This window comes from Melozone crissalis, unplaced genomic scaffold (assembly GCF_028551555.1).
Source record: "Melozone crissalis strain CALT ecotype California unplaced genomic scaffold, PUWL_Pcris_2 ptg000035l_1, whole genome shotgun sequence".
NCBI classification, from domain to species: Eukaryota; Metazoa; Chordata; class Aves; order Passeriformes; family Passerellidae; genus Melozone; species Melozone crissalis.
This window is the reverse complement of record NW_026535813.1, coordinates 8964904-8992591: the sequence shown is the minus strand read 5'-3', so window position 1 is coordinate 8992591 and position 27688 is coordinate 8964904. Positions and strand designations below refer to the sequence as shown.

The window sequence follows — 27688 nt, the reverse complement described above, 5'->3', positions numbered from 1 at the left end:
GATAAAATTTGTGTTTACCCCAGAAAGGAAGAAGACAAGGTCATTTTCATGGGAACCGAGAGAACAGAGATAAAAAAGGATATTTGCAGTTAGAGAAACAGAACGAATATGTGCCTTAAAGATTTTTGTAAATGCTTGCCAAATATGTTCACGCAAATTGCTTTGTACCAATGAACACAATGAGCAATTTTATTGTGACCAGTGATTTAATTACACGCTTTGTTAAGAAACGTGCTTTGTTAATAAATGTATTAAAAGAGAACATGCAGCAATAAAAGAGGTCTTTAATATGTTGCTCAGTGTATGTCATGTCCGTCTCTACAACAACACAAAGGGTTTGGTCAAGTCAGGTAATACCAACACAGGGGCTCATATTAGAGGTCTCTTTAAGTCTCCGAAAGCTATATGGCATTCTGAGTCCACTGTAATACCTCCTTAGGGTTTCTCAGGGACTCATATGAAGGTCTTACTAACAGTCCATAATTAGGAATCCATAGCTGACACCAACCAGCCATTCCTAAAAATGTTCTTTACTCAGATAGTCTCAGGAAATGGTAAATCCTGGATATGTAACATGCTCTTTTGCAATTTGGCCCTTCTTGGATACCCTGTAAGCAGCTTGTCACAAAAAGTTTAGTAAACTTACAGTCATTTCAATGCATCCAGCGTGAGTTCCTGTAGCAATTAAAATATCATCTACATACTGCAGCAAGTAATTTCTTTGTTCTCCTTTTTCCCTATCTCCAATTCTTTTGCCAATTGGTTTCCAAGCAAAGTGGGACTATTTTTGAATCCTCAAGGGAGAACAGTCCATGTTAATTGGGTTTTATGTCCCATTCAAAGGCAAACAAGGGTTGACTTTCAGTGTCAAGGGATATGCAGAAGAAAGCATCCTTAAGATCCAAAAGTGAACCATTTATCAGATTCCTTAATTGTAGTTAAAAGTGTATAAAGATTTGCTACCACAGGGTGTATGTCTTGCACTATTTTATTAATAGCACTGAGATCTTGCATTGGCCTGTATTCATTAGTATGTGGCTTCTTTACCGGTAGGATAGGAGTATTATATTCTGACTCACATTCCCCTAGTACAAATGTAGCAATTAATTCCTCTAACCCTTTTCTAGCTTCTAATTTCAAAGGATATATTTTCTGCCTTACTAGTCTGGTGTTAGGTTTAAACTGTATTCTTACTGGTTCTGCTGCTTTTGATTTCCCTAGAACTCCAGCAGCCCACACCAATGGAGTGACAGTATTTTCCACCTCCTCTGAGATTCCTTGTTGCTTTTGGTTGCTGTAGGAACATAAAAAAACCTGGGCCTCCAGGGCTTTACTTACTGGAATACATACTTGTATTTGTCCATTTTCAAATATTTGTGCATTTAATCTGCTTAAAATATGTCTCCCTAACAAAGGCATTGGGCATTCAGGCATATATAGAAATTGAGGTGTTAACCACTGTCTACCTACCTTAAATTTTAAAGGCTGGAAAACCAGCAGATTTTTATTCTCCCCAGTGGCACCAATGGCATTTACAGTATCTTGCCTAAAAGCTCCTTTACATGTACTTAGAACAGAGTAAATTGCCCCTGTATCCACCAGAAAATCCACCAGTTCATTCCCCAGCATCAGGGTAACCAGGGATTCAGCTGAAGACTACTCCCCCAGTTCCCTTCATGCTTCATCTACTGTTAAAAGCCTTGCAGCCTGATCAAGGTTGTGCCTATTTCTTCATAGGTAGTCACACTTCAAATTAACTTCTTTTTTACATCTTGCACACTGATTTCTACCTAGAGGCCGACTATGAGAGCCACTCCTCTCTGGGTTCCCTTGATCCCTTATTTCATATCCTCCCCCCTGGGCTTTCAGGCTCATTAAAGCTGCTATGAATTTCCTATCCCTGCTTTCCTTGACATTCTCTCAGTTATTATATACTTTGCAGGCGGTTTCCAATAATCTGTTTATGTTTCTAGAATCTTCCCCCTCCAGTCTCTGAAGTTTCTTTTTAATATCTGGAGCCGACTGTCCCATGAATAAAGCTGCTAACTGTAACGCATCTCCCTCCCTTTCTGGCTCCAAGTTAGTGTACTTTCTGGCCACATCCATTAATCACTGGTGAAAATCAGAAGAGGATTCATCTTTTCCTTGGACCACTTGATATGACTGACATATTTATAGCTTTCTGGAATAGCATGTTTCACCCCAAATATAACTAGTCTTTGATATTGAATCAATAATTCCCTTTGACTCAGGATTTAGGATCCCACCAGGGATCTGCAAGAGGGAAATGCCAATCCACCATTCCCTGCTGAACATTCTGGGCATGCATTCTCTCAACCTCTTCCCTTGCTTTTGCTATTACTATAATTCTTTCACTCGGAGTTAGCAGTGTACCTAAAACTACCTGTATGTCGTTCCCATCCGGATCCTGAGTCTTGATGATGGTTTCAAGATTTTAGCCACCTTCTCAGGATCTTCCCCAAATAATCCTGCCAATTCTTTTCAAGATCTTAAATCTGTCATTGAGAAAGGTCCCTTAGCTGTAATCAGTCCTTCTGTCCCCATTGCCTGCTGGAGAGGGGCTTGGATCACTGCCTTTTCCTCATTCCTTCTCTTTCCTCCTGCATGTGTTCTCCCTGCCACCTGACTAAACCCTTCATTGTTTTCTGAACCCTAAATCCTTTCTTCCACTCCTCTGTCAGCTTGACCACTTGTGCTTCCTTCACCTGCAGCTGGAGAAACCTCCTCAGCTGCAGCCTCAGCTCCTCTCTACCTCCTTCCAGGGCCTACCAACAGTTCAATTTCTTCCCCTGCACAACCATGCTTCATACATCACTTCCCAGTATTACATGACAACCATGTTCAGGAGATTTCTGCCTATTGTACTGATAGTGGGGCCCTGGGAAAATGTTAAAGATAGACTCTGAAAATGTTAGGCTTTGTGTTTTGTCAGATCACTGCACCTGCGTAAGCAGTATGATAAATGATATAATTGCTAGATGTGATGATTGTTTAGTAATTAAATATAATTACTGTATAATCATAAGAAGAATCATGAGAAACTATGTTGGAAATTTAAAGGGAGCTATGTTTGGCTAAAATCTATGTATACAATAGAACAATATAAGTTTAATAATTAACATAAAAGTTATATAACTATAGAATATAAAAACATGTTCATCTCAAATGTATGGTCAGAATCAGATTTGAGTTGAAATACCCCAATTCCCAGAGCTCTTAATAAAAGCACCGACATAATAATTTTTGTGATTATGTGTTTCTGAACGCTAACAGTACTTCTCCAAAACTAACACCATAGAATCAGTCAGTTCCCTTGGTATCAAACCACACATCCTTCTCAAATCTTGACTGTTTCTCAATTTAAAGAACAGATCTACATAAGGCACTTTGTTCCACCTCTCTTTTCTCTGGCAATATTACATTAACTGTAAAACCATATAATAATCCACACTACCATTAACAGGCCACTTCTCTAGATCATCTAATGGATACTCTGGCCACCAACAATTACAGCATTCTATGAACTGTTTCCAAGTTAAAGGGCTGCCTTTAAACTTTTTTCATTGTTGTAAAATACAACTTTAAGGTGAACATCTTGGTATTCCCCCTTCTCGGGTTTGTGAAGACAAGCCTAATCCCATTATGATACCAAATCTCTATATCCCTGACAACCACTTTAGTGTCAGAGCCACAATTAATGCAAATCCAGACCTTGCATTTACTAAAAAATAACTGAAGATTAAAGACACTCTCAATAATTAACACTAAAGCAGTAAGTCTCACTGTGCCAACATTTGAGAGCACTCTAAACACACAAGCCTAGCTTAGGAGATGCTTTGACAATTTATGTTCTAACATTCACAATAAACAAACATTTAATACACATCAAATACTTTAAAACTTACACAATAAACAAGCACTTGCATTTAACACTCTTACAGCGAATGAATTTTTCTTTTTTAAATATATATACACTACGGGCATCCCCAAGTCAGGCAGGCTCAATAATACTGTAACACACATTTACAAAATAATTTACATTTAAGGCATTAATGCTTATCATAGAGTTTTAATAGGTGCAGAACACCTGGCAAACCTCTCTACAAGGTAGCTCATGTGCATGCAGCACTGTGTCCAACTAATGCAAAGGCAAGTAGGACTTGAACCCATGTGTGCACCTTCTGATTGTTGCTCGTAATAGTTTTCCAACTAGACAGTAGGACTCAAACCCACACCCTTTGACACTCACAGTTTTACAATTATATTTAATAGAAAATAGCCAATTATATCATCACTAGTGATTCCTTTTTATAACCCAAATATCGCACTCCTTTTTTACGGTTGTATCACCACTTTTATAACCCAATTGTATTATAGAGCTCAATTTCTGCAGCGATTTTCAGCTGCAGCTTATGGTTATACCTTTTATGCCTTCAGTAATGCTATAATAAAAGCCATGGGGCCTTGCCCTGAACTCACTAGATCAGGAGATCAGAGGACTTCCCTGAAAAACCTTTGGTGCATGCTAAAGCCTCTCTCAATCCCATGAATCCGTGGCACGTCACAAGCAGTTGTCCCATCTGGGTCACCAAAAATTGTCGCCAAAAACATTGGGATAAATTAAACTCTCTAACATTCTTTTTTAGTATTAGGGAGTAGGCATTACTTTATTCTGGCCAGGGTGCATAGGGATGGCTCCACCTACATGCACACGACTTTCAAAACTTTTCATTTATTTATACATTTTTCGCAAACAAAGAAATTAATGTTCAGTGGTTCTAAATTACATAATTCTCTTCATTAATTAGTATTCTGTCTTCTATTGGTTATTGATTTCTCACTTCTCGTGCTAATTAGTCCACATTTTTCATTCTTTTTATTATCTTTTTCCCAGACAGGGAGTCTCCAGCAGATAATGAATTGTCTTTGTTAGTCTCTTCTTTATCTTCTGGTTACTTCAACATATCCTTGGAGGGCTATATATTCTGGATTCCAGATGTTCAGACTTTAGCTGCCCCAGCCTTTGTTCATTGAAGCTTGTCAGGGTTAGTTTAGCAAAACCTAAAGTTTCAGTAATCTAATAACCACACTCTAGTACTCTGTGGGAAAAGCTTAGCTACATGCTGGCTAAAATGGAAAATTACACTGCTTAAGACTAATACACTGATTGTGATTAAAACAATTAATTGAAAAGTTAATTAAACAATTAATTAGAAAAATTAATTACGACGGTTATATAATTTCAAACAACCTCACCTGGAAGCATAGAGGCATTTAAGTTGGGCCCCCAATGAAAATAGCTGATTTTCAGTTGGGAGTGGCTGGAAGAAGGAGAAAACTGCACAAGGAAGATGATCCCTACTTTCATGTCTTAGGTAGATTAATGCAACAGAATTACTTCTCACTGAATGCAGATTTAGTTAATCTAAGTGTAAATTAATTTTTTCTTCATTTCCTTTACCTGCAGCCTCTGAAACAACTGTTCTTTCAGCAATAAAATTCTGCATTGTACAGAGATCAAGAAGGAATGACTACAAGGACTGAACCTTAGCGGTATGCCCAAAAGCTCCCAGAAGGCTGGGGTGTGATTGCTATATTTCAGTAATAACAACAAATTGTACTACTGTCTGTCCTGGATTGCCAAGCAAATTGTATTTTATTTGCCATCTGTATGGCAGTTGTCTTCTGTTAACTGGGCAGATTTCCCTATTTCTTCCACAACTAATCCTCCCTCGGGAGAGACATCTGCTAATAGGCTATTAAATGTCACTGCATGACTGATAAGAACTATAGCATCCCATTGTGAGATGCTCCACCCAGAGGGAGGAGCCAAGCATTCCTACCCAGATATAATCTTGAGATTCTGGAACACCAGAACAGCTTCTCCACTGGATTTCTCAGAGGAACAGCTGCCTCTTCCACTGGATCTTCAGAGGAAGACCACACCCTTTCTACAGGATCCCTGTTCCAACAGAACCACATCTGTCACTCCAGGAGGACTGCAGCCACGATTCAATTGGACTGCTACCAACACCCTGACCAACAGGGTGTCAGGTTTTGTTCTGACTCTCTCAGTGTTGTTTTGGTTTACTGCATTGTTTATTTTATCTTTTTAATTTTCTTCCCTAATAAAAAACTGTTATTGCTGCTCCCATATTTTTGCCTGAGAGCCCCTTAATTTAAAATTTATAGCAATTCGGAGGGAGGGGGTTTATATTTTCCATTTCAGGGGAGGCTCCTGCCTTCCTTAGCAGACACCTGTCTTTCTAAACTAAGACATTGTCATTAGATCAGTTTTGTGGGGAGAATTTAAATGTGTTCTATGAACACATCTGAATGAAGATAATTTTGTGCAGAATTCATTATTAGTTTAGACATCCTTAGGGGCTGATCATGTTCAATTCCTTGCTTTCAGAATCAGGCCTATGACAATAATCAGCAACATAAAACTTTCTCAACTTTTAAGATTTTTTTGCATATACTTGCAGTTTCTAAAACATGTATTTAAATTAGGTCCTTGGCATCCAGCTACCTTTGCAAACCAACACATGGAAGGTACCATGACATTTAGACCTGCCCATAAAAAATATATTCAAAATTAGTTGATTTGAATTATTTTTCAACTATTTTCAAGAACTGATTTTTTGATCCTTCCTCAATAGTATTTAAACAAAACCAGACAGCTTTAGTGCTGAAGATCTTAGGACTAGATTTGCAGAAGTACTTTGAGCCCTAAAGATGCCTACTCTGCAATTTTCTAAAAGTCTTTGGTATAAATGAAGCTGCTACATCATTATGTGCCTAAGCCCTTTTGTAAATCTTGGTTTTAGCGAGTAGTTTATTTGATATATATTATTTGTCCTGGTTTATGGCAAATTTGGGAGAAAAGCTCCAAAAGGGCCTCCCCCCAGAAAGCAAACCCACACGGCCTCTCCCCCCAACTGGTTCGGAAAAAAATTTCCTTGGAGAAAAGTGGAAAATTGTCACCCTAGGACAATTATTTTCTCATGTAATTATTTCTTTAATTTCTGTCTACTTATTTTTCTTAAACAAGGCTTTGACCACTTCTTTGCATCCCAGCAGATAATCAGGCTCAGGCAGTTCCTTTGCTGTCACCTGATTGTTTTACTATTCACAACACAATAGGATTATTGACCTATTTTTGGAAAAGAATAGGAACAGAAGAGTTGCAACACCAATCTGCCGGAACTTCCAATGAATTATCTTATTCAAGAAAGTTGCATGATGCAGAATACTCAAGGTAGAATTTAACTGCAGCTGATAAAAGTACTGAAACCTCATTCCAGAAAGCACAAAATGGTATAATTTCACTCACATTATCTTCCTGGTTTGCTTTTTGCAGTCTTTTCAGTAGGCCTGGTGTTTACAGTGCTGGCTGGCACACTGCTAGAAACTGAGTTCACCCTACAGTCTAATTTACTATACACTTTATTTTCCCATGTTAGTCTGTTGTACTTCCTCGTATAATATCCCAAATAACTCAATGAATTATGTACACTTTCTAAAATGACTGCATACATTTACAAATTGAAGGAGCCCTGGTAGAGCTCTTGCTCTACTTTTTGTTGTGCTCACATCTGTTAGGGGTGAACATACTCTAAAATTTAGGCCTGTTTATGAGATGCCCAACATTTTAAAACAGCGGCTGAGGTTACCTGCCCAGGGACAGGAAGCACAGCAGAAGGGACAATCTTTTCAGATATCCTCACAATGTCAGAACACGTATTTCTGTCCAGCTGCACACTTGCCATCAATCTCCATTTCTACAGCCATTTGAAATACATGGGAGTGACTTTCTCAGGCAGTTTATTCCTTTCTCATTGCAAGGTGATTCCAGACCCTTAGAAAGTTCCCAGTTTTCAGATTTAGAGCATAAACTGTGAGACTAGTGGTAGCAGAGGAACTTATTGTTTAGGGTGAGATGGGGGTTGATTGGTTTAGAAAACCCAATCCACACCAGCAAAGATTACACCTACCTTTTACCAGGTGAAGTTCTCATTGATAAAGGTACAATTTGTTGCAACAATGTGGGCAAAATATCCAATGATACAGAGATCAAAAACAATGGGAAAATAGCATAGCCTTTTAATACATATCTTAGGTAGGATTTTAGGGAAAATAAATCTTAAATAACAATCCAAAACTACTGAAATGGTTTTGATTTTGAATCTTTTAAAGAGCACTCTGTTTTGGCAGAGAGGACAAAGCAGGAATTAATTTTTATTCCTTACTAAACACAGGGACATCTAAAATGTTTCACAAGTGGAATGCAGGTCAGTAGCAGAATGCATCTTCTCAGGAGGAGGCAAAGCTGGTCTTTATTATGAAGTCAGTAGTTTTATGGTCTCCTTCTGCCTGGGGCCTGTCTCCAGGTTTTCAAAAACTTTGTTACCACTTTATATATTTATAGCTCAGAAGCCTAAGGACAATTTTATGAAGCAACTTATTTTTAAATAAAATCCTGGTTTATTATAATTCAAATTCCTCAAGCATGTTAAAGAGATTTTAGTTGGAGGGTGGGGTTTTTATGAAAGACAGGTCTGCAACATTCTAAACCACTGCAACACAATATAAAGCAACAATTCTCTTGCATCATGCCTCTGCTGCTTTGCTTCAGGAAAGAAAGGCACAATATTTCCAGGAAAATTATTAATGGAAGTATGATATCAAGACTTTCTGCTTTTAGTAAGTTAATTTTACATATAGCGTAACTCCTTTAGCTCATCCCCAGATTTGACATGAAAAATCTAAACTCTTCATAATTTAAATGTGACACTTCTGTCACCACAATGCAATCCATAATTCTTAAGCAAGGTCAAGAACTGCCATAGCTTTTAAGGTGAAAGCCTGAAAGATTACACTAGCAGTTAATTAAATTAGGATGCTAAGATACATTTACCTTTCCAAGCTAGATTTATTCATAAGTTATTAAACATAAACTCTAATCACACCAAATAGACGATAGATGAAAAGCAGTTCCAGTGAGAAAAATAGAAGAACTTGATTTTTCAAACATTTTAAATTAATGTGCTAGCCGTCGTTTAGTGATAAGGGGTTTTATTCAGCTAAAACAGACAAAGAAGAAAAGTCTCAGCACGAGAGGAGAAATACCACCAGTTCATATTGGACACAAAGGAATAAAATCCTTAGGATTGAATTCTTTTAATCCATTTTCTTGTTACAAACTTTTGTGTACCTCTTTGTGGCAATTCCAATTGCAACACCATTGCTTTCAAACTGCAAATAAAAGACAGCATGATAAATGGGATGTTAAAAAAGGACTTCACATGCCGAACAGTGACAGCTGGTGATGAAAATGACTTTTAGAAGCAGGGTCAGTGATCTATGAAATCTGCAGCAAAACCCAAAGTGTTGGTGTCCCTTTAGCTTTACAAATAGTTATTACTTCAGGAGGGGAACGAAGGCAAAGTCAAGATATATAAATCTTTGCATTTTGATAGAGGAGATAAATAATAAAAGCACAATTTAGATGCACTAAACATTTTCCTCCATTACAAGAGGCAGAGGTGGCTAAAGAGTGTATTTTGGGGTTTTTTAAATTCTGCTTCATGTATCTGGTGTAATGTGCCAATTATTAAACTTTTTTCTTCTCTTTTTTATTCTCTGAAAGAACAGCCAGTCATTAAAAAAAATTAACTAAGCTGTTTCAGAAAACAGGTGCAATTCCTATCTTTCCAAGACCTACCAGAAGCTGTCTTGAAGTAAATATTTCTAGTTGGCTCAGTACCAGCAACTCCCTTTCATAAGAAAATAGCCACAAAAATGTCTAAAAACATGCAACAATTTACTCTTTTGCTGTGCTCCCACTTAACTATGGCTGGGTACTTTATCTGCAGTTTCCCTGGTTAGCTAAATGCATTAATCTTACTTTATAAATACCAGATTCATCTTCCTGATCTCTTTTCGTGGCTGAAGGTGCCTGTGGATTTCCACTGCTGCCTCCTTGACCTTGTTTTGTGGCTATTGTTTCTTGCACAGCTTTCTTGGGCCACACATGCTTAATTAAAGGTGCAATAATGGGATAGATATAGGGTTCCAGGAATTTCTTGTAGACCCAGAGGAGGACCAGAATGACAATGCAAGGAATACACACCATAGCTTCCTCTTGTTCTGTGACAAAGCTGGTGAGGAAAAAAACCAAAATAACTTAGGATGACTGTTTGTATGCCATGAGCTAAAAAAAGTGTCTTTAAAAAATGAAGAAAGATTTTAGTTGATATCCAAACATAAAAGATTCTTAAATTATAGACTAGCTGTTAATGTTTCAAAAATGCTGTGTGTTTCAATTTTATAAAGTTCTCAACAAGGAAAACATTCTTGATATTTTAACAAAAAAAGAGCTTGCTATTAATTCATCAGTTCTACAGCTGCAACTCTGAAAAACAAATTCAGAAAATAAAGGTTTTTGCTTAAACCACACAAAAACAGTTTAAGCAGCAAGCTGCAGATATTAGCCCGGTTCTTACTATATTATAACAGTGGCTCCAAAAGGTTTGCTTTTCATATTCCCTTTTTATTTAAGGTGAAATTAGACAGCAGGACTCCAATCTACCCAATGGCTGACTATCACTGAAGGGCAAGTCAGTGGGAGGGGAAGAGAATCCCAGTCAAGATTTGAGAGAAGCAAAATATGGGTTACTTCCTCCTGTGCAAGAGGAATCACTTGATCCAACACCAATCCCATACAACTGGACAAATGATTAGAAAATTAATCCTTCCCTCTCTCCCCAAACCAGGAGGAACTCTTCAAAAACAGGAGCCTAAAGTCTGTGATGAAAAAAAGGGGAAAACCAAAGCACAGGAGCAGAAAAGTTCAACTGGGAGAGGAAGCAGTTAAGTAGGATTAGAGCTGTCCCTCTCAGTGCTGATGAGCAATATATATTGTATTGTATTATATATATCACTGCTGAGCAATATATACACTCTGCTGCACAGCAGCAACTCTGCCCTTTACATTCCACCTTTCTAGGCTGCTATCTGAATTCAAAACAAAAGCTTTCCAAGATGGAGAATGAAGACAGATGTGCACACTTCATCTGGGATCAGTTTAACTTTTTTTTGAGCTTTCCTAAAGATTTTTAGCCCTGTGGAAGAACAAAATATCAATTTTCAGTTGACTACTTCAGAGTGTAGCTTTGGCTGCTTCAAATATAGTTTTACAGGATCTACTTTATGAAGTCAGAGAGAAATCGTCAGTCAAAAGAACACAAATGAGTTAATCCTTTAAAACGATTCAAAAAGATAATTCAGACACTTTCTCTGCCAGAACTTCCTAGATACAAAATTTACAGCAATATCTTGTGAATTTGTCCACCAGCTAAAGAACGTGGCTGGAGGGAACACCCCAGGCTGGCCTTCTGAGCCAGCTGTACGTGTCTCTGCAGCCAGTTTCTGTGAAGATTTCAGACCAAAAAATAAGTCGTACCTCTGCCAGATGTAAAAGCAAGCCATTGGAAGTATAACACCTGTCCTAATGGAGTGAAATACCGTTTACAAGTTTCATTTGTGATTCGGTGATGCTCTGTTCCTTGATTAGCAAGAAAAAAACCAAAAACGCACAAAAAAACCAAAAAAACAAAAAAAAAAAAACACAAAAACAAAAAAATCCCCTGCGGTGGCGTTTCCCTCTCCCGCTGAATTAAAGCCGGGAGCACAAATATTTTTCCGAATCGGTGAAGTTCCACTCAAACACGTGTTGAAACCGAAGAGCTCCACACCTTAACATAGGCTATCACATTTCGGGGTTCGTCCGCTCCCGGTTAACGGAGCCGCTCTGGGCCCATAGAAGGGCAGACCCCAGCCGAGATAGAGAAACGGCAGATCACGAAAGGACCCTGGGGGAGGTCGCCCCACACTCACCTCCGTCGGCACCAATCCAGCGCTTCTACCAACACTCACAGCTTCCTCTACCACACCGGAAGTAATCCCACGCTTCCGACTCACTCGCGGCCAATAGGAGAAGGCGGCGTTCGCGTCACGTGGCCGACGCCCCGCCCCCAGGAGCCGCATTAGCGCCCGGCGGTAGCCGCTAGCAACCGCGTTCCGGCTGCAGCCACCATCAGGCGCCCCGAACGCGCCAGGACAGTGGGGCAAGAAAAGTGAATGCCTGCGTGTGTTCCAAATTATCTCGCTTTATATATGAATAATAGCGGTAAGTCAACAACATCCCCAGCGTTGCAACAACAAGCATCCCGACTACTGTGCTCAGCTGCCTGTGGCTGTCCCACAGCAGCACCCTTCTGAAGCCAAAACAGAGAAACACACAGGATAAATCTAAACTTTCTCATTTTATTTATGTACATCTGGCAGAGCAGATTTAATCCCGGGCCATTAGCTTTTGCTTCTTCAGCTTCTTCTGGGATATCTGAAAAACAAACACAGAAATGAGAAAATGGCAAAATGAGAAAACACCTTCTCAAAACATGTTACAAATAAATTTACAGTTATCTTTTGAAGGTACTGAGAACTGTTCTCCCTACAAGTACTACATTGCTTACAGGCTCGCAATTTAAATTTTATTGCGGCACATCCCAGTTTCACACACATGGACTGAGGAAGGGAAGAACAAACTCCCTGTACTATATAAACCCCTGAAAATCATTTTCTGCAGTTATCCATGTGGTGTTCACAATAAATATCGAGGTTGCTCAAAAAGAACTTAGTAGGTTTTTTCATAGGTATTCCAAAGGTGTTCTAAGATAGTCATCGCAGCAACCCTTCTGCCTGAAAAATGCCAAGTATGAACACTCAGCTCTCCTGCTGCTGACATTAAAGAGGACTTAAGGGTATGATGCTCTACCTTTTTCTTTTGAGCAACTTCCTCCTCTGGCTTGGGAACGATCTGCTCCTTCTCAGTGAGGATCATCTCGATATGGCAGGGGGAGCTCATGTAGGGGTTGATCCTACCATGTGCTCTGTAGGTGCGTCGGCGCATTTTGGGAGCCTTGTTGACCTGGATGTGCTCAATGACCAGAGAATCCACATCAAGACCCTAGCAGGGAGAGGAATAGAACTTGTGACTTGTTTTTTATCTTCAAATAAATAGTCTCCACAGCAAAATTCTGAATAATCATGCCCCCTCCCCAGACACATACCACTGCTGGCAAATAAAACACCTGAATTCTGCAGTGTCACAGAACTGAGCAAGCTCCAAAGTCAGAAAAACAGAGACCTCCCCTCTACACATCACAATTTATTTAAAATTATGCCAGTGGCTCAGAAAGAGACAATTATTATTTCACAGTTACTCCAAAGGTGTCCTAAGACAGTCACCACTGCCATCAAAATTACTAAATTAAGCACTAAGTATATTACAAAGATACAAACTGACCAAGAGTTCACGTTTTGCTTTGTTTTGTAGTTTTTAGGAGACTTAAACACCACTTAAACAGTTGATAACCACATGCAAACTATCTCCCAGTGAAAAATTATTACTCCCATTTTAACTTGAAAAACGCACACAGCCTAATTCAAACAAAGAGTATACCAACACCTTGATACAATTCAGTTTCATTGACAAAGCAGGCATTACCTGGCTTTCCATGTCAGAGACACCCAGTTCAGGAGTGCTGACACACAGCACAACATGAACACTTTGCATTCACTAGTACTGACACAGCCTACCTTGAGCTCAGCATTGCTCTCTGCATTTTTGAGCATGTGCAGCAAGAACTCTGCACTCTTCTTGGGCCAGCGTCCCTGCGTCCAGCCCCACTGCTTGGCCTGGAAGAAGACAACAATTCATCCCTTTTTGTCCCAGTACAATAAAATTTACCCTTCAGGCACCATTAACTTGCCATTACATCCCCTTCTATAAAGATTGCATACCAAAACAATTAAATTTGATCAATTACTTGACACTGCAAGTAGATGCAATGCTGTACTGGAATTAAAAGCAACTCTTTTCTCCCTCTTGAGCAACCTGGTCTAGTGGAAGGTGCCCCTGCCCATGGCAGGGGGGCTGGAATTAGATGATCTTTAAGGTCCCTTCCAACCCAAAACATCCTATGATTCTGTATTTTAATACAAAGTTATAATCAACAGTGACACACTATTCTCCATACCATCTCAAATTCATCTTTTCCTCTTAACCAGACACAGCATCCTTCTCACATTTTTATCTTGAGCCTCACCTGGGCGCATCTACCAACTCCCCCGTTGTAGCGCTGGAAGGGAACACATTGCTTCTTCAAGGTGATGTCCTTTAAGTACTTGGTGGCCTTGCGGATGTGCATGCCCTTGATGGCCTGGGCAGTTTCTCGAGTGTTCTAGCAATATAGAGTACAGTGAAGTTGTTAACACATCTGTACAAGTTACAATGTGAGCAAAACCACTCCTCTGTCCTGGATCCTATTATTTTTGCTACAAACTCAATTTAAAGGAAGCACTCACACACATACAAAAGCTCCACGCCTAAATTAAGAATGAAGAATAATTAAGAAGACTTTTTTTTTTTGATACCTACTTTTCTAACCCTTGGTGTGACTGCCATTACTGAATTTGCAGCTCTAACACATCTTGATTGTTTTTTACCTAATGCCTAGATCTTTCCAACCAACAAAAAAATTTGAGTAGTTATACTTTTCATAGCTCCTCCTTGGTCACTAATCCAAAGAAGCAGGAGCCTGAAGGATGAATTCCTACTAAAATGTCAGATATGGCACCTCAGAGGAAGTGATGAGAACACAAGATAGAAACAATCTAAATATCTCTGTAAGTGAATTATAAAGGGGAGAAACGAAAGAAAAATTAAAGGTAAAGTATTAGTGCTTAAGACATTAAATGCAGGTCAGAGAGTAACTATAAGCCTACCTGATCATAGTAAAAAAGCAAATCAAGACAACTGAAATATCTTTTCACATGAATTATGTACCACTATGGAGCAGAAAAGCATATGCTCAGGCTTGGTTTCATGGTTAGCTCAAACGTGTCCTGGATTTACTGCCACACCTAAACTTTTTCCAGAGGGACCTATGCCCTCATGCCAAACATCGCATGCCTCCCCTGCCATACTTCTTGAGCAGCAGCATAAGCAGGTGAATCCAATGTTCCTTCCAAACAACCAGAAAGGCAGAGTAAGACAAATGAAACAAATGTCACATCTCACTCTAGCCCCATTCCTCCTGGTAAATTCACTGTAACTGCTTTCCTAGTGTATTTTATTATCTGTATTAGAGGGAAAACTCTTTCGGACATGTTATCTTATTTTTGATCCTGTGGATGAAAACCATTACAAGCAGGTAAAGCAAATACAGGCCATAACCTACACTACACCACCCTAAAGTAACCATGTAATGACACAGAATAGGAGGCACTTCCTCCAAAAAATGCCCAACAAAATATAACAAAACCAAACCAAAACCAAATGAAATTGCATTTCTTACTATGCACACACTGCCTACCTTGAAATGCACTCGCAGGTTGGATCCCCGTGATTTGCATGCTGCAGAAGAAAAAAAAGATGAACTTCAAGATTTAAAATCTCAATTGCTTTGGTCAAGTTCTACTCGAATATTCATGAAAACAACTCACATTTCGTGGGATTGTCTGGATCCAGAGAGTAGCGCACCATTTTTGGATCTCAGCTGCAAAAAACAAGCAATTAAACCCCCCCATAACAAAGCTTCTAACACTGATAAGCAGAACCTGGATTGTTTACCTTACTGCCGATAACTAACTACAGGAGCTGCTCAGGAATTACACTGTCATATCACAATTTAATCCAAAGGTGTCCTAAAAAAGTCATCACTACTGCCATAGCCTCTCCCTAGGGCCTGTTTCCACCTCACACCAGACAGCTACCCCCAAGCTCACTATCTCCAACCCCTACCCGTCCTCCCCCGCGCCAGCCCTGCAAATAACAAGGGTCAAATATATTGAGGCAGACCGAGACTTCAAGACCTCACCCCCTCATCGCCTCTCCAGGGCGCCCTGAGCAGGATGGAGGCGGATTAAGACGGCTCACTAACGGCCCTAAGTCCTCACCTCCAGACAGCGGTAGGGAAGAGGAAATGTAGGTGGCGTCGCGAGCATCTAGAGCCGCCTGCTCTCGCGAGAATCCTGGCGAAATTTCGGCCAGGGAGCGCCGCGGAGGTGCTGCGCCGCGCCTCGCAGAGCGAAGAGACTCGGAGAGACTGTCGGTAAAGGCGCGGCGACGGGAGGGGTGAGGGACCGGTCAGGACGGCATATGCCCATGTGCGAGCCCGAGGTTCGGAAGTAAAACATGTGTGCGCATCAGCCAGCGTCCTCGTGTCTGTGCGCGGTTCACACGGTCTGTTCCCTCTCAGCTCAAGGTCACTGTTGTTTGCAGATTTGAAATCAGCCGAAACCAGACTCAGGAGCAAGCCCAAGGGCTGCAGCTAGATGGCAGTTTAGGATGAGAATAGTGAAGAACATAGTTTAACAGATTTCCAGGAGACGAGACCGAAGAGATTCATGTTTATAAATCAAAACTGGTATTTAGTGCACCATTATAAAAAAATTTCAATTACTTGTTAAAGTAAAAAGCTTTGGGTTTTTTGTTTTTTTTTTTTTTTTTCCATTTTAGGCAGCGTTTGCAATTAGAACTGCCTGGGAAATCTGACAAAGCAGTGGTTCAATAAAACCACAATGTTTCCTGAAAGTGGAACCCAGCTCCAGCAAAAGGCTCATAAAGAAAAAATTGACAGAGTGGGAAGAAAAAGGGAAATTACTTCCCAAGTAGCCAGTAGTCCAGGCACCTCCCTGGCACGAGAGTCTGGATTTAACTCTGTGTTTAGAAATATGCCTTACTGTCTGTATAAATGCTTTGAGCAGGAGGCTATTTTTGAATCTCTTGTTTAGGGCTAAAATCTCCCATAGCTCTGAAGCTAGAATTTCACCCAGATGGAAAAAAGAAAATATCTGAACTATGGCAAATATTTACATGGCTGGAAACTGTAGAGCTCTAATTGTGGCTGCAGCTGTCTTATTTATCTGCCTTAAAATGTGCCTTTGCTTTCAAGGGAAAGCTTTCTACAAATTACATGTACTGCCAGTGGAGGATAGGGGCCTTTTCATGGGAAGTACCTTCACATGCAGCTTCTTGTTAGCAGCAGATCACAGAAACAATAAAACATTCAGAGAAAGCTGGAATAGAGGTGTGAAACATAAGTAGTTGACAGATGGTGGGAATTATTACCTGGTCATTGTGTTCATCAATTAAGTCCAAAGCAAATGGCACATTTTTTGTTACTTAATTCTGCTTCCCCAACACAAGGAACTGTTTACACTCAGCTGCTGAGGGCTTGCAGTGGAGGAAGCATAAAGGTGGGAGCTTCTGCTGATAGTATCAGGAAATGAGATGCATGTTTTCAGCTTTGTTGGGAGGTTAACAACTGCTCTCAGAGGCAGCCTAGCACATATCTGGTGCTGAGATGAGGACTGAGTCAGCTGAGCATTCACCTTTCTTGAGATTTACCCGGATTATTCCCCTAGTGCACCAGTTGCCTTGGATATTTAGCTTGTATGAGCTGACTAGAAAAGAACTTTTGTATCTTAAGCAGAAAATATAGGCATGTAAGTCCAAAATCATGTTCCTGAAAACTGTGTAGGAGGCAGCCACCTCCTAATTCCACTGGAATCTCAATTCCACAGGCTGTGCTGTGCATGCCCAGGAAGACCTGAGTCTTTTAGCAGGCATTGAATGCAAAGATCCAACGCTGTTCAGACCTGAACTGTTCCTCTACTTTGTGTTCTTGAAGCTTCTGCCTGTAGCATCCTTCTGTAAAGGGCTCATCACAAGGGTGGTGCCGTCTTGAGTTTTGCCTTTTTTTTCTTTCTATATTCTCTGTATTCTTTACACATATATTTCTCTCTCTGTAGCCTATTATTGTAACTTAGCTTCAGTATTTTCCTAGGCAGAAAGACAAAACTAATTCCAGGATCCCTATGCTATTTCATTTCTCATTAGAAACCAAGGCTGAGAGCAGCTCTTCAGACATATTTTTTTATAAACAGTTTAGTCCTCATCTGAGGGGAGAGGACTTAGAAGGTGCTAGAGCTGGGGGGCATGACTTCACCAAGTGTGCTTCTAATTGGGGACTCTTTTCAGATGCTAATTTGCAAAATCTATGAAAATTTTACATGTATCATGCGGGGTATGCATCTTCAGCATTTTCCACCTGACGAATTGTGCACCTAAGGATCCTTATATAAAGCTAACCCCTTTTTATCACCCTGTGTCTGGCTCATATTTCTAGAACCAGAGAAAAAGGCATCAAGGGCAGTAAAGGTTTCTACCATCTCCTCATGGTAAAAAGGGACAGTGCCGATCTTAACCCAACAGCATGGTGGCCACAGCACACTACCAAGACACAGGAGACCCATTTTCAATTTTCTTCCCTTGAGAGGTTTCAAAGCTTCTCCTTAACCACAAGGCTAGAGACTATTCTATGGCAAAGATGTTCCCACCCTGCCTGCTGCAGGTTTTCTGCAAAGCAGCCCGCAATGTGTCTGCTTCAAATGTCTTCTCTGGATGTGCTCCTGGGGCTAGAAGGGGGCTGCATCCCTTAACCTGCCCTGGAAGAGCCCAGCAGGCAGCAGGGAGTATACAGATACAGGATTGTTGTCTCATATTAAGTCTTTTTGTGGCTTTAGTTGTAAATAAACAAGTGGCTTTATCAGTCCTATTGAAATTGCCAAGCCCAATGTCATCCTAAGTGACAATCAACGACCATCCCTCCTGTCCAGAGTGAGAGGTGAGCTCCTAGACTGGCCAGGATTATGTTTTCATGGCAGGTCTGGAACCAAAAGAAAACTCAGTTCCAGCCTGTCTTGGTTTGAAAGACAGCTGTCTGCTAAGGTAGGCCAGAACCTCCCTTGGAATAGAAAATATAACCCCCTTGCCTCCAAATTATAACTTTAAAATTACGGGGCTTTCAGTCAAATATATGGGAAAAGGAATAACAGTTCTTGAGTCGAATGTATATGTATAACAAGGCAAACAAACAACAGCAACAACAAACAGAAAAACCCAGAAACCAAATAACAGCCTTCTGTTTGCTGTCAAGCACTTTCCCCTTTGGTGTAGTTATGGCCACAGCTGGCAGGGATGCTGTTGGCTCACAGCCAGGCAGGGCAGGTGTGAGAGACTGAGGCACAGATTCAGACTGGCAGGGAATCTGAATCGTTTATTCAAAGAAACAAGCTGGTTTTATACACTTTTTCAGTGCACAGTATTTCCTTACATGGTAATTCTCACTATGTGACCTATCCCATTTTACCACATCAGCAACACATGTTCTAAATGTCCTTCTGTGGCGTGATCATGTGCTGTTCACCTGTCAGTCAGCTTCCAGCAGGCTTCTCTCTGTAGGGGTCTGCCACGTGACACCTCCTTCCCCCTCAATGTCAGACAGAGACAAGCCTCTCTGTGTTGCCATGTGCTTCTGCAGATGCATCCCACAGCCTTCAGCTCAATTCCATCCCACCTCTTCCTACAACTCCCTCTTTTATGTTTTATTCAAACAGGAATCATAAAACAAAACACTTCTAACATTAGAATATGTTTGGCCCACTGTCTAAACCAAACAAGCTCAATTCCTCACAAAAGCAGTATCTTTCCTATGAATAAGGGGATTAATGAAAACACCCAATAACTGGTAACCACACACATCTCCTTCCCATGAATGGAGACAGTGATTAAACAGATAGAACCTTGAAAAACAACTTAAAATTGTCTAAAAACTTTACCATCACCCAGACTCTGCAATTGCTGGAGAGTCCCATTTCACAGTGAAGACTCAGAGAGCCTTTCCTGGGGAGGACTTCCAAGTTTACCTTGAAAGGGGGTCCAGCTTTTATAAGATCAGATTAGCAAGTCAAAGTGACTTGATTACACTTTTAGGGCAGAAACACCTGGGTCTGATGGCATAATCCCCAGTCAGCCTGGGCTAGGGCTTGGCCAGAGCCTCAAGCCTTGACCGAGATGGTTTCCCTAAAATACCTACAAAATTGCCTAAAAACTTTATTAATATCAGTTAGAAACATGACTTCAGAAGCGTTATCTTCCCCACAAGATGATTATGAAGCTGGGGTATCCAAGGCTGGTCGGACTACTCTTGCAGGTACCCATCTTGGTCTGGAATCGGTGGAAACACAAGCATATCCTCACCCCCAGGTTATCAGTGGGAAGGGGCCTTCCCTTTTTTCACTTTCAAGATTCCTAACAAGTACCTTAGCTTTTTCTAATTGAGCCTGTGATTCACCAAAACATTGTTGGATGGGATTTTGGTTGTTCTGAATGCAATTCAAAAAATTGACAACATATAGGGCTTTCTGCAGTCTTTTGTGGGAGGTATATCCCATTCCCACACTCCCTCTTTTTTGTTTTACCATCACGGACTTGAGAGTGCTGTGGGCCCATTCCACAATGGCTTGATCTGTAGGGGAATGTGGAATACCCGTGACATGACATATCCTCCACAAATGAAAAAAGTTGGCCATCCATTTGGATGTATAGGCTGGCCCATTATCGGTCTTTATGGAGACAGGTATTCCAAGGGCTGTAATAGCAGACACAAAATGATGCTGGACTGTTGCATTAGCATTAATCAAGTTTTAATAAGCAGCCCAGCTGAGCTCCATGAACCAGCCTCTGGGATGACTGACAGAAACTCACAGCCAATGGGAACTCTCCTAGGATGCAGGCATCTTTATTGGATCAGGGTCTGGGGGCACATGGATAGACCAATGACCTGTCTCGACCTGGGAGTTTTGAATGGGCTATCAAAGAAAGCCCTGGACAATAAATTGTGTTGTTTGCTGATGACCAACAGGAGTTTGTCGTGTGTCATGTCTCAGACATACGAACATCACAGGAATTATTAATGTAATACGTGATGACCCCCTGATGTGAGGACAACCAGTCCAAGGACCCATGGAAATTGCGGAGAGAGACGGAGTGAAAAGCTGAAAAATCAAGAGGCCAGAAAGACCCCGGAAATAGGCAGCAAAGGCTGCAGGAGCTAACTCTTGTGACAAAGATTGCAGAAAATCACAGCTAAAGGGCTGTGTGGAAGAGAAACCAGAAAATCTGGAAAAGGAAGAGGCTTGAAAGAGCCCAGAAGCTGCAGCAAAGACTGCAGGAATTAAGCTTTGATACAGTTTGCAGAAAATCACAGCCAAAGGGCTGTGTGGAAAGGAAACTGGAGAAGTTGAAAATAGAAGAAAAAACCCACGGGAGACATGGAAAATCTCATCTTTAAGCAGGAAACCCCCATTTTGAAGGTATGGAAGGATTCTTTTATGGCATGGGATATAGATTATGATGAAAAAGCATTATCGGTATTAATTAACTGGTCGGAATGTTATGGATTTAAATTAACTAAAGACACTGCTTTTGACTTTAATATCTGGAAACATACGGGTAAAATTATCCTGCCAGCAGCATCCAAAGGGGATGAAAATGCAATAAAAGTTATAAAACCATGTAGGCTCTTTTGGGATTTAATAAGACTATTAAATACTGAATTATATGGGGAGGAAAACACACCGGATGTGTTTTCGGGGGGAATGCATACTGTGAGAAATAGCTACTCACTTTTCATAGTTTAGGAAGGTTTATTAAACCTTATCAAAAATGCAACAGAAGACTGAATAGAGAAAAAGGTTACGGAGCTGGGAGTAAAGGATTTTTCCCGCCATGTGCTCAGCCCCTTCACATCGGAGGTTTTCCCTTTTTAACCCTTTAACCCCTCCCAAAGTTCTGTCCATCAACCTGTTATAAATGATCAGCCAGAAATCCAAATTAATAAATGTGAAAAATTTTATTTTCGCAACCAAAATATGGTCCTCAAAAACCACAGTCAAAGAGACAGCGTTGAGCCTGGGACCGGCGCTGGATGAACTGAGATCTGACCTCCCTCTCATCAGATATCCCTCTGTTCATGAATGCCGTTTCCAGCAGGGCTGTTTTATGCAGTTTTTTATGCCTGAGGCAGAGATGCCCCAATTTCTTTTGTAACCCCGCATATGTATGAAGGTTTCTTTCACTGTGCAAGGCTGGACAATTGCTGTTTCCTGAGTAGTGGCAGGCGCTTATCATGTCAGGGGAAGTAGTGTATTCAGATGTATGTTCCTTGGTGACTTTGGTTATCTTGATTGATTATATCTTGATTGATTATAGCTGATCACCCTTGTGTGTTCCCTGATGGCTCCTGAGGAAGCCCATCTCCGTGCCAGCCATGTCTTTTATTAGTAAACGAGGCATTGTTCTCCTGCTGCCAGCAGAAGTTTTGTAATTCCAATGTAGTAATCTGTCTCCAGGTTGCTCGTGGTCAGAGGCTCGTTGGATGTTAGAGTCTTTTTACAATTTTTATTTTATACATTTTCCCCTTAAGCATGAATTACTTTATAACATATATTAGAGTCCCTCCCCTTCTATATAAACACATTAATTCATGCTTCCCACTACAACCCTTATATCTATTGTCTAAATTTTAGCTAAATCTACCCTTCACCTCTTGGGAGTTCCTACAAGAAGAGGGGGGACTTTTCAGACTCTTTGTGTGTCCTGTTCTCCTTGTGGGTCCCCTTGGTATAATTTGTAAATGTTTCCATCACCTTTGATTTTTTTTTTTTCAAATTTCACTAAGACTTCAGTGGCCTTACTTTCCTGTTCACCTTCCCCCATGTTCATGATTTTGGATATCTTGCTATTTTCGGAAGCCAGCTCTGGGTCCATTGGCATGGCCGCTATTTGCATGCCCTGTACCATGGAGTGTGTCAGCCTAATAAAGCAAGGTATTAGGCACAGTAGGAATTTGACCCCGGTTACTGAACACATCACAAAGAATATTATCTTTTTTCACCAGGCCCCATCAAATAGTCGGTCCCACCAAGTTGCCTGCAAGATGGAATTCCATTTTTGGACTGGGACATGAGCCACCTTTTTGATCTCTGCTGCTAAACCTCTGATGGTTTCTCCATAATCCTCAATCTCAATGCAGCACTCGGACTCATTAAATTTTCCACACACTCCCCCTTCTTTGGCCAACAAATAGTCTAATGCTATTCTGTTTTGGTACACGAAAGCCCGCACTTGAGAATGCTGCTGGCTTAACAATTCAAGAGCTTCTGAGGTGTGGTTTGAGACTATTTCTACCACTGCCTGTAGCCTAATCAGTCTGTTCAGCAGGTAAATTGGGGTCCTATATCCCCAGCTCCCATCTTGTGCCCATGTGGCCAGCCCATAATATTCTATTATCCTCTTGGCCAGCCATTCTTCCTCTCCCCATGTCTGACTGCCTCCTACAGCAGGGAATTTCTTTTTCAAACTTCTCCCTGTTCAGAGTCTCATACAAGGGAGCTCCTAACAGGTCGCTTTTTGATGGGGGGAGAGTGAAGAACGCAGGTCGTATCATACCTAAAGTGCACAACCCTTTCCACTTTGGGGGTAATTCACTATACTCTTTCTTCCCACAGATCCAGTAAATTCCGTCAGGGGCTTTCCACCTGATATTTGTTCTTCCTGGTTCCTTCGACTATTCTCTTAATTCCTCCAAGGATTGGTAAGGGTTAACTCCGGAGCCTTTGACCCAACAAAGTCCAATCTTATTGTTCCAGTCACAATTTGCTTCTCTTTTCTGACTCCAATAACCCATAGGAGGCTCTGGTTGCCAGATTTTGCTCCTACTACTTGAATTTACCGTTAACATGGATATACACAGGGTATACCCAACCACCTCGGTATATTCTTTTCCTTCCCTGCTGATACAAATCGTTCCAATCACTCTCTGGTCCAACACCCAACCCTCAAGTCTCTGTGTCATCCTAGAGACCTGGGTGTTATCCCATTTCAACAGCTGTTCTGTGTTGGGAATTTAGCTGACTAGAGACTGGAAAAGTACAAGGCCGTGGCTAATTCCAAGTCCTGCACCTGCAAGATAGCGTGTCCTTGGGCCTAGCTGGGTATGATAACAAGTGGACAGAGAGACGTGGGAAATAGGGAACATAGGCCCAAAGGAATGAGGAAGAGTTGATGGTATAGTTTAACCAATAGATCGCTTGGCTTACAGAATATTCATAAGATTATTACTTGCTGTATAAGTGTCTGATGCTCTCTTCAATAAACGGAACTTGCTGATCACTCATATTGAGTGTCCGAGTCTCCCCTCACTGACAAATGGCTCATCTCCGACAAAGGCCTCATTCTGCGACAGTTCCGGGGTTAAACTCTCACCTTTCCAAGGCCACTTCTCGGCAGATTTCAGCCCTCCACAAATCCAACAATTTGACAATCCTAGTTCCGTGGCAATTTCCTGGACAAGGTCCATCAATAAATTTCGATCTGGGGCAGGTAGTCCCCAGTCAGCATATTGTCTCTCGAGTTGCTCATATTGCTCACTCAGAGTTTTCAGCCTTTCTTGCTCCACCCTCCTTTTCCTCAACTCTGACTCCTGTCTCTTCAACTCCTGAGCTATCTGCTTCATTTTGCTTTCGGGATCTATCCCTTCCTTGTTTTTAGAGAAGCAGAAAGCCCTGTGATATTGCAGACAGACCCTGTCATCATTTGCCTCAAGGAGGTCCAAGATGACAGGCTCGCTGTTCAGGGAGAGCCTATTTTCATATTTCAAATTCTTTCCAACCCAGTACATTTTCCCATTCATTAAACACATTTCAAGTCAGGTATTATCATAATACAATGTGTTAGCTTGATAATACGCTACAAAAACCGGTTCAGTTTTTCCCCCGACCGACACAGTTCGATTGCATTGGTTACAAACAGGGACTGATGTCTTTCCCGCATCCCTCTTTTGTATTTTGTGATTGAACCCTTCTGACAACCTGCCCTTAACTCTTGCCTTTTGATTGAAACATAATGTTTCTTTGCCCAATCTGCATAATTTCAGTTGAGTGCCATTCATGATGCAGTACCTGCCTTGCTCCATGATGCAATCTTCCAGAGCCTGGTATGCTGAGACTCCCTCTCCTTCTTGTCCCTCTTGGACAATCCGAGTGCATTGTCTGCACTCTTCAACAGGATTCTGCCCTCCTGTCTGAGACAGGATCTCAGTGTGCAAACCGGTTGTTCTGCACACGACTAGACTCAGGCCCATTAGGATTCCCCATAGGCGTACTCCTCTGCCTTTGCCTGCGCCCCCTGGGGTGCCACCAGCAGTGAGGAGGACCATCTTCTTGGCAGCAGGAGTATTCTTCCAGGATCTCACTCTCAGCCTGAGCCACATACCTCCTCTTAAAGGTGCCCCACCTTGATACCTTGACTGCATCTGCACTGCAAGGAACTCTGATCGATATTCAGCACTCGACCTCTAAGACCTCAGCCTTAGAATCTAGTTTCCCTCTTATACTGTTCTTGAATATGTGATACCACTCTTGAGAATCCAAATCTATTATTCCTAAATTTGTGGCAAGAGTTAAAATGCGGTCAGTCAGTTCGAGTTCTTCCTCCAAACACCAGGTACACAACTCCTTCAGCCACTGTCCCCTTCTACAATGTATAACAAAGACTTCCAGACAGTACTTGCACTTGAAGTACATGAAGAGATAACATACACAATTTGGCAGTATACAGCTTATCCGCTCTCCATCGGTCATTTACTTGGACGGTGTAGCTTTATCTTTAGGTCTCCAGGGGAAGAGGCAATCCTCCACTCAGGAGCCTCCTCCTGATGCTTGACCTTTTTCACCCACAATGCGTGTATCCAGCCTTTTTCCGTCGTCCGAATGGCCGTGTCTGTTATCAGAAGGACAAGAAAGGGACCTTTCCAGTGAGGGAAGAGGGGAACTTCTTTCCAAACTTTCACAAGCACTTTGTCTCCCGGTCGTATTTTGTGGATAGCAAACCCCAAAGGAGCACTTTGGGATACTATCCCATGTTGCATTAGTTGCTGTAAATTCTTATTTATCACTATCAAGTAAGGTTGAATTTGACTATCCCCCAACCTGGGGTGTCCCACTGGCATTCCATGTTCATATGGCATTCCATATAACATTTCAAACAGTGAGAGCCCCGTCTCTGAGTGAGGCATAGTCCTGATATTAAGCAAGGCAAGGGGGAGGCGCTTCAGCCAGGACATTCGGGTTTCTAATATTAATTTTGATAATTGCGCTTTCGATGTCTGATTCATTCTCTACCTGTCCCAAACTCTGGGGATGCCACAGAGTGTGGTATTCCCACCGGATGCCTAGAGCCTCAGCCAACTGCTTAATAATCTTTGAAGTGAAATGAGTTCCCTGGTCCGAATCTATGTAGTTCAATACCCCATATGGGGGTACAATTTCCTCCAAAAGTATTTTGGATACTGTTTGAGCTGTTGCCCTTGAGCTCGGAAAGGCTTCCACCCAATGGGTCAGTTTATCTACTATTACTAACAAGAATTTGTACCTTCCCACCTTGGGCAGTTCAGTAAAATCAACTTGAATTCTTTCAAACGGTTGGTACGCTATGGGTCTGCTTCCCAGGATTGCCTGTCGTGCCTTAGCCCGGTTAACTTTCTGGCAGATCAAGCATCCTTGTACCTCCTGCTTGACCGATTCCTAAATTCCTGTGCACCTGAAAAATTTCAAGAACTGTTCTGCAAGGGCCTGTGCCCCCCAGTGAGTTTGTTGGCGCAACCTCCTTAAGATTCTTCTGGTATAACCCTTTGACACTAATTCTCTCCCATCTAGAAATTTCCACTTACCTTCCTCCAATCTTCCCCCAGTTTTCTCATAACCTTCAATTTCTTTTTGGGAGGGCTGTGGAAGATATTCTGGAGCCTCGGTTCCTTCGATCTCCGGGGTACTTACCATCAGTAACGCTGTGTTTTTGGCCTCTTTGTCTGCCAGGTTGTTTCCCTGGATTCGAAACTGCATTCCTGCCTGATGCCCTTTTACATGTACTATTGAAATTTCCTCTGGCTCCCTTACTGCCACCAAAATTTGCCTTATTAATTCTCCATGCACCAGTCCCCATCCTTGAGTGTCAATCAGCTCTCTCACTTCCCAGATCTTCCTGAATGTGTGGACCACCCCAAAAGCATATTTGGAGTCTGTAAAAATGGTCTCCTTTCTCCCTTTCAGCCTTTTCAAAGCTCTGAAGATTGCGTACAGTTCGCATGCTTGAGCCAACCATCCCGCATTCAGAGCACCTGCTTCTATCACTTCTCCTGTCCTGCCATCCACGACTGTATATCCTGATTTCTTTTTTCCTTCTATCACTCTCACTGATCCATCCACAAACCATTTTTCTCCCTCTTCTAATTCCTCCTCCTCCAAATCTGGTCTTATCTTGGTCTGCAGCTCCACCACTTCCATGCAGTTATGTACGAACTTCTCTGAGACTTCCCTGAACAAAAATTGGGCTGGATTTTGTGCGGTCGTTGTTCGTAGCTTCAAGTCAGGCGAGTGAATCGAAATGGCTTCATACTTTAGCAACCTAGCATCTGTGAGCCATTTGTCTGCCTTTTGTTGCAGTATATTCCGCATATTATGTGGCACGTATACCACCAACGGAGCCCCAAAGGTTACCTTCTTAGCTTCTTCCACCAACAATGCCACAGTTACAATTGCCTGCAAACAAGTGGGCCAACCCCTGCTTACAGGGTCCAGAAGCTTACATAAGTAACCTACCACTTTCCTGGCCCCCGCCCAGTCCTGCGTCAAC

General features: G+C 41.5%; 1 protein-coding gene and 3 non-coding genes across 5 annotated transcripts; all 4 read right to left on the bottom strand.

The window, feature by feature from the left end:
- Nucleotides 1-12379: 12379 nt before the first annotated feature.
- On the bottom strand, nucleotides 12380-15634 carry LOC128941422 (60S ribosomal protein L17-like). 2 transcript variants are annotated; one of them, XM_054283178.1, is made up of 6 exons: nucleotides 15588-15634; nucleotides 15465-15528; nucleotides 14196-14330; nucleotides 13687-13785; nucleotides 12863-13054; nucleotides 12380-12427 (listed from the first exon to the last, which is right to left on the bottom strand). In XM_054283178.1, the coding sequence occupies exons 1-6, from the start codon at nucleotides 15632-15634 to the stop codon at nucleotides 12380-12382; spliced, it is 585 nt and encodes a 194-aa protein (XP_054139153.1). The 2 variants fall into 2 exon arrangements, with proteins under 2 accessions (XP_054139153.1, XP_054139154.1); XM_054283179.1 differs by having other exon boundaries at nucleotides 15465-15505; nucleotides 15595-15634.
- LOC128941441 (small nucleolar RNA SNORD58) lies at nucleotides 12706-12777 on the bottom strand. Its single transcript, XR_008483556.1, has one exon. It is a non-coding gene; the product is annotated as a small nucleolar RNA SNORD58 (small nucleolar RNA).
- Nucleotides 13274-13343, bottom strand: LOC128941440 (small nucleolar RNA SNORD58). Its single transcript, XR_008483555.1, has one exon. It is a non-coding gene; the product is annotated as a small nucleolar RNA SNORD58 (small nucleolar RNA).
- Nucleotides 15635-15747: 113 nt separating the features above from the next.
- LOC128941442 (small nucleolar RNA SNORD58) lies at nucleotides 15748-15816 on the bottom strand. The gene has a single exon (XR_008483557.1). It is a non-coding gene; the product is annotated as a small nucleolar RNA SNORD58 (small nucleolar RNA).
- Nucleotides 15817-27688: the final 11872 nt, after the last annotated feature.

Excerpts from the sequence above, each read along its gene's own strand:
- LOC128941422 (XM_054283178.1), bottom strand. The coding sequence starts at position 15,634 with ATGGTGCGCTACTCTCTGGATCCAGACAATCCCACGAAATGTGAGTT. Across the intron at positions 15,529-15,587 it reads AATCCCACGAAATGTGAGTT|TTCATCTTTTTTTTCTTCTG; the intron begins GTTTTCATGAAT and ends TAAATCTTGAAG. Across the intron at positions 13,786-14,195 it reads GAGTTGGTAGATGCGCCCAG|GCCAAGCAGTGGGGCTGGAC; the intron begins GTGAGGCTCAAG and ends GTCTTCTTCCAG.